Source organism: Lolium perenne, chromosome 4 (assembly GCF_019359855.2).
Source record: "Lolium perenne isolate Kyuss_39 chromosome 4, Kyuss_2.0, whole genome shotgun sequence".
Lineage (NCBI taxonomy): Eukaryota > Viridiplantae > Streptophyta > Magnoliopsida > Poales > Poaceae > Lolium > Lolium perenne.
Genome location: NC_067247.2, coordinates 235,225,214 through 235,234,796, shown reverse-complemented (window position 1 = coordinate 235,234,796; position 9,583 = coordinate 235,225,214). Strand labels below are relative to the sequence as shown.

Genomic DNA, 9,583 nt, shown 5'->3' with positions numbered 1-9,583 from the left:
TGGGTTCGATTTAGTCCTAAACCAGGTTTGCCGTCGAAAATTGCGCTGATATGGACGACACACATATGTGGGTCCCACTCGGAGAAGAGCAACTGCCCTGGATTTGCAGATAGCCCCGCCGGAATGTGTCTGTTACGAATGGTTAATCTCCCACCAGGTTATTTGTGTGAATTAACCCCTCATTTGTTATTTATGGATGTTCTATGCTCCAAAAAAAAAATCCCCAGTTCTTCAAATCTCTAAACCTATCTTTATTTCTCCACAAAACATCAACCGAACTAATAAGCACACACACTTGTCATTTCTGTTCTCCAGAAATCATCCTAAAGTTGATCTTTTTTGCGAAAGAAAAAAAAGTTTGGTAGTTGTTTTGAGGTGAGGACATGCTTAACAAAACAAGGCGGCGGTTCCCTTCATGGCGGCAGATGGGAGCCATCACCGCCGCGATAAACACGTCCGCTGGTGTCACCTTGATGCCGTATCCCCTCCTCGAACTATAGCTACATGTTTCGGTCGAGCAATCGCTGCTACCGCGGCCTCCCTATCCATCACCTCATTTTCCCTCCCTTGAACAGAACAAAACTCTCTTGAGTTGAAACAGCGTAGGGCGATGGTTAATTGAGTAGATGAAGAGGGGGTGATCTGCAAGTTTTTGGGAGCTAATGTAAGTTCTGGATGCGGGAGCGGCACAGTGCAAATTTCCAAGGAAGCTGCTCTCCTACGAGTGGGACCCACATCCCCATGTCGTCCACGTAACTCTTGTTAATTTAAAGACAGAATGATCTTAGTGGAGGCATTCCATTCGAGAATATGGTAGAATCAATTTTCCAACACATGAAGAGGCAAAATTTAATTTCACAAGTTACTCTACTGAAGAAAAAAAATCATGAGTTCTGATCTGGCTAGCATGCCGTTCCATGCCAGATTTGTCTGCTAATGACTTGATCAATGATTGTATTAACAGATTGTGGATTGGCGGCTGAAGCTTTTGCCTAAAAATAAGATAACTCTTGGATTCATCGCGGAATAAGCATTAAGCATCCACATGTTTCAGGCTTTCAGCTATACTTTATATATACAGAATACTCAAAGCCCTGTTGCGGTGCCTCAGATTCGGATTAGTTTGTCTTGTCATGTGATCGGGAAACTACAAACCATCGACAATTGTGCTGCCAAGACCACGTCGTACACTGTGTAGTATCAGCATGACAGTATCTGACGTGAATTGACCCAAGAGATTGTGTCATACGAAACGAGCTAACCATGATTGTTACAAATGGCCGCATCAAATTGCTCTTATGATTCACCCCTCTTGGAGAGATCTCTCGATAAGCACACCGAATTCCCCACACTCTCTAACACCATAATCATGCCACATGCCTGCCTTGCTCTATCTATACTGCTGTATTCAATCAAGCCTTCCTAAAATTGACTAAATTTATTGACAAGTACACATGGGCATCTACGTTATCAAATCAATTCCGAGGATAATGTACAAGTCGGCAACCAGGTATTTCTTGCTTTCTTCACGAGCAAAATACTCAATGTCTTTGAAGACAACATAGTGGGAACTGGAAACAGAAAGGGGTGAAGTAACGAAAATTCCAAAACCATAAAACTGCTCAGTTCGAATGTGGTCGGCTTTCATTAGTTCTTTGCAAAAAAAGTATCAAGACAATGCATTCACAAAAAAGTTTAAGTCTCTTGGCCTCTACATACATAATGTACACAATTTTAAAAGTATAAACTGAAAAGACATGTGATCAATATAATACTCCCTCCATTCCTTTCTATAGTGCCTATAGATTTTTGGCATATGTTTCAGAATATAAGGCTGTAGTTTGGCTTTTTTTCAATTACCCCCTTCACCGATCAACTCCCACACGACATGCATGAAAAAATTCATAAAAAATAGGAAACAATTAATTGAGATTTCTAAGACATGACCCCAATGATTGCTTAGATTTAGGAAGCAATGTTTTTCTTTCCTTAATTAAACCTGGCTGCACATATATAGTGAGTAAACCAGAGAGATTTGTGGAATTTGTTACGGTAAGTTGGGAAATTATCGATCTCCTAATTTTACTCCGATCTCAAATTGTTCAGCCAGGGGGTCTTGTGTAAGAAATACTTTTGCGCTAATTTCCGTGCCAAAAAACTATAGGCACTATAAAATGGAACGGAAGGAGTAAGATAAAGAGTGAATTCATGTTTTTACCCCATAGCTTTTCATGTGTGACACAAATTACCCTATACGGCAAGTTTCCATCGTATTATCCCATTTAGCAGAAGTTTGCCATGTTTTTTTCTCTTTTAGTATTTCATAGCAATCTAGCAGGCGGCCATCCGGTATATGTGGGGGTGCCTTTGTTTCTCTCTTTTGTCATGGGCCTGACCTGCGGAAGAAAGAGAACCCCGCATAGGTGGCATGCCATGTGTATTTGACAGCCGGTGTCCATCGTTAAGAATTTGTAAAATCATATAAGGGCTATCACAAAATTTTCTATTAAATAGGGCATAGGATTAAAACATGATAAATGTGGTAATTAGTGTAAAAAATAAGAACCGGGGTGGTACACACAAGACTCATTCTTAGATAAATTGCATTATAAGCATGAGAGAACAAAAAGATGAGAAGCAAAAACAATCAAGTTGTCTCCAAGAAGGCTAGATTGCCACTGATGAGATCTAGGGTTTGGCCCGATCTCGCGATTTGACCCAAAATCGAGGGGAAAAAGGTGGGAGAGCGCGAGGAACACGAAGAACACGAAGAACGCCGATACTCACGCACGCACATCAACCCGATACACCCGATACTTACCCCCGTGGCTCGATGGACCACGCCAATAGAATCACCCGGAAGAGGCACGCGGCAGAATTCCCGGTGAGATATTGGTGTTGGAGAAAGGAGATTGGTGAGGGAGAGAGAGTGCTTGCACTAGAATCTCACTCAACAATAGCCAAATCAACAACAAGAATGCCTTGATTACAAAGGGATGCTAACCCTAGGGAGACAAAGCTCAAGTAGTGTTTAAGCTCAATTTAAGTCTAAGGGGTAAAGGAGGGGTCCAGGCTACTTAGATAGGCCTACATGGCCAGCAAGGCGAAAAGGTACACAAGTGGATAACTTAGGCAGTTTGGTGAGTCATTTCCGTCGGATCCGGTTTGGGGCCGGTCAGACCGTGCCTGTGACCGGGTGATCCGGTCCTGGGGCCGGTCGACCGGGCGCCAACCGGAAACCTCGCAAGTTTCCGCCCGGTTGCTTCCCGGTACGATGCAGGGAAATCCGGTTGGGCGCCCGGTTGACCGGGCCTGGGACCGGATGATCCGGTTGTGGGGCCGGTCCGACCGGGTCCTGGAACGGCCAGCATTCTTCTCTTCCTTTGAGTGCTTCGAGTGACGTCGGGTCCAGCTTCGTGATCATCTCCATGTCCCGCTGCTCCTCTCCTTCCCTTGACCATGGTGTGTCCTCCTCTCCGGGGTCTTGATGCGCCTTGTACCTAATGATACAAAGCACATCGGCATGAGGTAGCATTCCATCCAAAGAAGAACCAAGATCAAGGGTGGTGAGGAGCGAGTTCACCTCATCATGTAGTGCTTTAACCCGAGCTCGCGTCATTGGTCCACTTGGGGGACTTGTTGGTCTTGGTGTAGTGTCGTCGGTGAGCGGGGCTACATCAGCCACCCATTGCATCTTTTTCTTTTCTTTTTTACGAATTACCACCCATTGCGTCTAGATAAATCCTTCATGGCCGCCTCCAGTTGGTTACACGCCACAATCACCAACTCACGATCCCCGGTTTAGTTGTAGGGATGGCTTTGCTAAACTTGTTTGGTGAATTTGGTTCGTTCCGTCTTGTTTTTTTTAAACACGCCCGTCTTGTTTTTGTTGCACAGTTGCAATTTTACATGAAATTTAAAAACAAAGACTAAGTTTTACGTTTCATTAGATTCAGAAAAGGGAATTCCTGTAGTTGGAAAAACTCAATTTTCTAGCCATGCTCTCTTGGGTTTTTGTTGCCATAGTGGTAACACGTACTCGCTAAGTTTGAGCAAAAAATATTTTTGAGAGAGCGAGAAAACATATCTTTTGTATTCTACTATCTCTTTTTCTAGAAGGGAGTATCCTAACTACTACATTGGGTCGTGCCTCTTTGTTCAAGAGAGAGAGAGTGCCTCTTTGTTCAAGAGAGAGAGAGGCGATTACATCGTCGCTGATTTGCCTTGCCTCATGTGGCCCCGCTCTTTGTCGGCGGGAGAGCTCCATTTTTTGTTATTTTTCTCAGTCTGTTTAAGGTTTGTGTCTTACTTAGAAAAGCGTGGCGGTGATGACTTCCTGAAGATGGAATAAAGTCCTTCCTGTCTAGCCATGTTTTGCTGATGCGTTTATCATCGCCAGAAGGTGTGTGGAGGTTTGTCCCCGGCGGATATCGCTGAATTTGGTTTGTGTTCCTTCGGATCTACGCTTCTTTTCATCGATGATGGCTACTGCTCTCGTGCGCTAGTCCTTTCCGGCTTTAGCATGACGACTTCCCATTTATCTATTACAACAAGCTCTACTACGAGAAGCTAAAAAATTTACCCGGTTCCAGTTATGCCCTACGGTGGTGATTTTGGAAACATTTTTCAAGCTAATAATTGCATCGGGTGTGCATCATTTTTTTTAGGAAAAGTCAACCCATCTACTCATAATCCTGAACAATAGTACGAAAAAACCTTAAATTAATAAAAATTATAAATAGGTTTTTGGACTACCTATTGACGACCACAAGCATTCAAACGAGCCGAAGGCGCGTGGCCGCCCTCGCCGTCCCTCATTGCAAAGCTTCCCAAAATATAAAAAGGGCAATTGAATGGTATTTTATTTGATACTCCTTCCATTTTAAAATATAATTCTCCTTAAAATAGCTGTAGTCAAATGTTCGTTATTAAAAAAAAAGTTAGATTCTAAGGTGTACCACTAGATTTGTTATGGCGGCGAAAACCCGCCACTGGAAATATGTTTTCTTAACGTGCTCATGCAAGAAGTATTCTTCAAAACTACAGTGAAGACGGCAAACTAAAATAAATCTATTTCAAAATGGAGGGAGTACCTTCTGTCTACCTGTCTCCCAGACTCCGTCCTCTCCTCCGTTGTCAAATCTCTTGTCCAACAGACCCAGCAACATATACACGTATAAATAGACACGATGGCACCACAACCTAGAGCTGAGCACATCACCGATCACACCATCTTCCTTCACGGTTTCCCTCCGAGCACAAGAAAACCAAATGCAAAAGCAAAACCTCGCCATCTCTTTCTGCCTTCCTCTTTCAGACCAGAAAAACAAGAAGCCATCCATGACAAGCAAAGATACCGTGCCCCAATGCCGGCGGGGCGGTGGGCACGCTGACGCCGACAACTCGGCCTCGGACTCGGAAGCTCCCGATGACTTTGAGTTCTGTATACCATCGTCCGGGGGCCTCGTTCCGGACGGCGTGGACGCCGCTGACATGTGCGTCGCCGGCGAGGTCTTCTCCGGCGGCAAGCTACTCCCGCTGCGCCTCTCCTCGGCTAACGCCGCTGACATGTCCGCCCTGCTGCTTCGCTCGGACTCGCTGGACGGCGCCATGACGGTGGCATCCACCAGCGACTTCAGCTCGCGCTCGGACAGCCGCAGTGCGAGCTCCAGCAGCAGCAGCAGCAGCAGCGTGAGCCGAAGCGCATCGTCCAAGAGCGCCTCCTCGGAATCCATCGCCCAAAGCCATTCGTCCAAGAGCGCCTCCTCAGACGCCGTCGCGCCGCGGCGGCGATCAGTCACAAACAGTCTGTTCTATGGTCACCCGAGCCCGTCACCTCGACCGCCCCGCCGGACTGGAGGCTCGATGGCTACTTCCGCTGCGCGCCGCAGCACCGGGTCGGCGCCACCGGCGGCATGGGGCGTCAACGTCATACGACTGGGCGTCGTGGGCGCCCCAGAGGTGTACGCTCCGCGCGAGACCGAGTCCCGGAAAGTGGGGAGAGGCGGGAGCCGGAGCGCGAGGTTCGAGCAGCCGAGGCCCGCCGGTAAGGAGCCGGTGACGGCCGTGGATAAGAAGCTCGCGCTTGGGTTATTGGGAGCTGGCCTGGTGTGCTCGTGCTCGGCTGACGCCGTCGAGCCGGTGAGCTCTCGGGAGGCAGCTTCGGCGGCAGCCAGGCGGAGGAGAAGGAATAAGGCGGAAGAGATGAAGAAAGGGGACGTGAAGAGCGGACGGGGCACGGTACGGAGGAGCAGGATTCTGGAGTGGGTGGAGGAGCTCTCCATTGCCAAGCCGAAGAATTTCGTACATAAATGATTCTGTAATTCTTATCTCGTTCTAGTTTTTTCATTTTTTTCGTCTCCTAAATTCTTTGATGGCTATGGCTCTGAAAATATTTGAATTTCTTTCGAACACGCGATTCAATTGCTTGAAAATATCATTAATGCCTGAAAATGCACTCTGGGTGAAGAAACTCATCTCTTGTTGCAACTATTTGGTTGCATGCACTCTGAAAATGTCGTTTGGTACTATATTACAATTTCCCGCATGAAAGCATAGACGGGAAACTGCTGTCTGGTTGCATTGCATGCATGAGCTCTAGTGATACAATGTTTGTTTGGTTGGTTGTGTGCATAATGATGTTGTTCTCATCTCTTCTCAACATGGTAGACTTAGCTCATACACCACCACACTTGCAAATAACTCAAAACTAATTCGTTTATTACCATTGAAACAAAAAAAAAAGTACAACATGCCAGTTGTGGAGAACAAAGAGACGAAACTAGAGAAAATTTGAAATGACCGACCATGTGCACTGAATTTGATAAATTGCTCTAAAAAGGCCCAAACATTTTTTTTTGAAGATTCAAACTCAGAATCAATTACCGGAATGGAATTACATCATCTTTGTGCATCCTTTTTATGTAGACCACACCACAAGCCCATGGATTAATAGTAGTAGGGCTCATGAGGTACAAAGAATTCTCCGAGTATGTTGTTACCTTCAAAGTTCAAACTGAGTAAGTGTACAAACAAAGTAAAGACTGGTAGAAAAATAACTCGTTCTCTAATTCGGCAATGAGTCTTGAGATTTGAAATTACAACATAGGATCGAAGTTATGTGGAACAACGAGATGAAGATGATGGTCTAAGGAATTTCAAAACATTGACTGTGTGACAGAATCGATAAAATAGATCTAAAATGCTCTAAACATAAACATAAACATAAATTGAAGATTAACACTTAAATAAACTTGGAATTGATCGTGGGAAAATAATCACTTGTCGATGTGCATCTTTTTTATGTTGAACTTATCTTAAATTGAAATAATGTGATGTTGATTAGAAGAAAAGACGAGGTAAAGGAGATTAATGAGTGCGAGCATAAGAAATCACATGCAAGCTCACATACTAGTAGTGCGTTGCCTAGCCAAAACGTGTGCCGCATTCTCCTTTTGAGCCTCAATCAAGCCTGTTCCGAGAAAAACCGTCAGTTTGACCGTTCCTAGCGTGTCAAAATCGGAGGTGCAAAGGGGATTATGATAACCTATCTACATTGCTTGTAAGTTATATATGTCTACCTTACAGCTTTACTCTTCAAAAAAAGTACTCCTCTATAATTAATCATATAGGCACGGAAGAATGAGACAATTCAGTTATTGCATTGTCGAAATCTCGAAATAATTTTGGAACCGGAGCCACCATGCCCACTGCAGCCATCTGCCATGTATTTGTCGTCTTCGATCGTAAATCGACGGGGCCTTGCCTCCTCCGCTCTATCCTCCGGCTGTGGGAGGGCGTGGGGACCTTAGACCTGCACTCGGCACTACATCCGTAAATTTAGAGATTGGTCGACGAGCAACGGTGTTATAGTGGCTATGGCGGTGCTGTGCAGGACAATAATAAGGTACGTCTGCCTCCTCTTCCACCTCGTCAGCAGCGATCTCGCAGGTGGCGCTGAGGAAGGCGTGGATTTGTCTGTCGCTGCTTCCATGGAGTGATGGATCTGGTTCAGTCTATGTGCGTTAAATGTTTGGTATCAAAAGATTCGAATTAGTTTAATAGTTCAATGGCGATGACTTCAGCTCTACAGTGCCCGTCTTTAGAGACATGTGCATCAAGACTTCTCAGTTGTCATCAACAACGTTAGGCCTAGATCTAAAAGGGCTGCAGTTTGTTCTGGTGGCGGTAGTGGTCTAGATGTGGTTTAAGAAACTCGATGTAACTTTTAGTATGTCTAGGGTGATTTGTACTTCTTCTGAACTTCTATAATAGATCTTATCCTTCTGTATTAAAAAACTCGAAATAACTTAGATTACCGGACGTTCACCCACGCTCTAATCAGCGAGCTGTGGACACGGTTGTTGAATCAGACAATCCAGATGTAATCCAGTTTTCCTCGAAGAAAAAAGTCAGCATAAATATGCCAAATTGCACGTGTAACAGGGGCTACAAAAACGACGCGAGTAGGATCCCATTTTGTAATCGAGAAGGCTCCAGGAAGTATATACGTTACTTCGTATAGTTCACGAGGTTTCTGAAGCCGCCATCCCTTGATACCTCGCATATGTGCTGAACCTTGATGGCGAGTTGCGATGTGATCCTCGCGGCGAGCCTGATCGTGACTGCGCGAGCAAAACAGTTCCTTCGCGTCGCTGTCAGCAATCATGTACCTGCGTAATGCGTCATCATTGTTGAACGAGGCAGGCAGTTGTGTCACTCTATTGACAAACTGATTGCGAACTTACCATCTTGGTTCATATTACAGCTGTTCTAATTGTTTATCGTAAGAGCATATCTAACAGGTAATGTATAATAGAGCATCACCTTGATATACAAATTATGCATCACCAACAAGTGGAATATAGGTTACCTGTGCAGTTTTTAGTTACATGATGATGTAAAATAGGGCAAGGAAACTGGTATATATAGCCCACATCAGCGTGGCGTGAGGATGACAACACTGCGTCTACTCTTTGATTGAGCACACTCTCGATGAAGGAGAGCGAACGGGGACATGTGGGTGGTTTGTGTTAGATACGGAGCTTCGAGACAAACCAAATAGTGGCAGCGCCATACCTATTTTTCGCCGAAAGGGCTCCGGCGACGAGCTTTTGTGGCGGTGCACGACATCTCTCATCGGGACGGCAACTCGGAGCTAGAAGGAGGAGGAAAACGGGACTACGAGGCCACCATCTCACACTGAACGCGGCGGTGTGCTCGGCAATAGTGGGAGTGGACGGAGGTGAGCGGATCTACACCTACACCAACCGGTGTTTGGAATGGTGGCGACACATGCGACGAACTCCTCGCACCGATTTCTTCGAGTGGGCTTCACCGTGCATCGATCCAGAGCTCCTGACTGACTCGGTGATGACAGGGGTGGGTGGAGGGGAGCGGATGGACGGCAGCGGTAACAAAGGAAGGGTGGCGTGCATGGGCAGGAACATTCAGCGTGGCGGATGGTCTGCGCATGGAGGATGAAATATGTTTTGCATCACTTGGGCGGTGATGTATATTTGCATCACTTGGCCCAGATATACATCACTTGATAAAAAAACAATATACATGACCATATAGCTAT

At 45.6% G+C, this 9,583-nt stretch overlaps 1 protein-coding gene across 1 annotated transcript; it reads left to right on the top strand.

Annotated features, from left to right (window-relative positions):
• The first annotated feature begins 5,210 nt into the window (after positions 1-5,210).
• On the top strand, positions 5,211-6,434 carry LOC127332564 (uncharacterized). The gene has a single exon (XM_051358875.1). It carries the CDS (start codon positions 5,272-5,274, stop codon positions 6,313-6,315), a length of 1,044 nt encoding a protein of 347 aa, XP_051214835.1. The 5' UTR covers positions 5,211-5,271; the 3' UTR covers positions 6,316-6,434.
• The last annotated feature ends 3,149 nt before the right edge of the window (positions 6,435-9,583 follow it).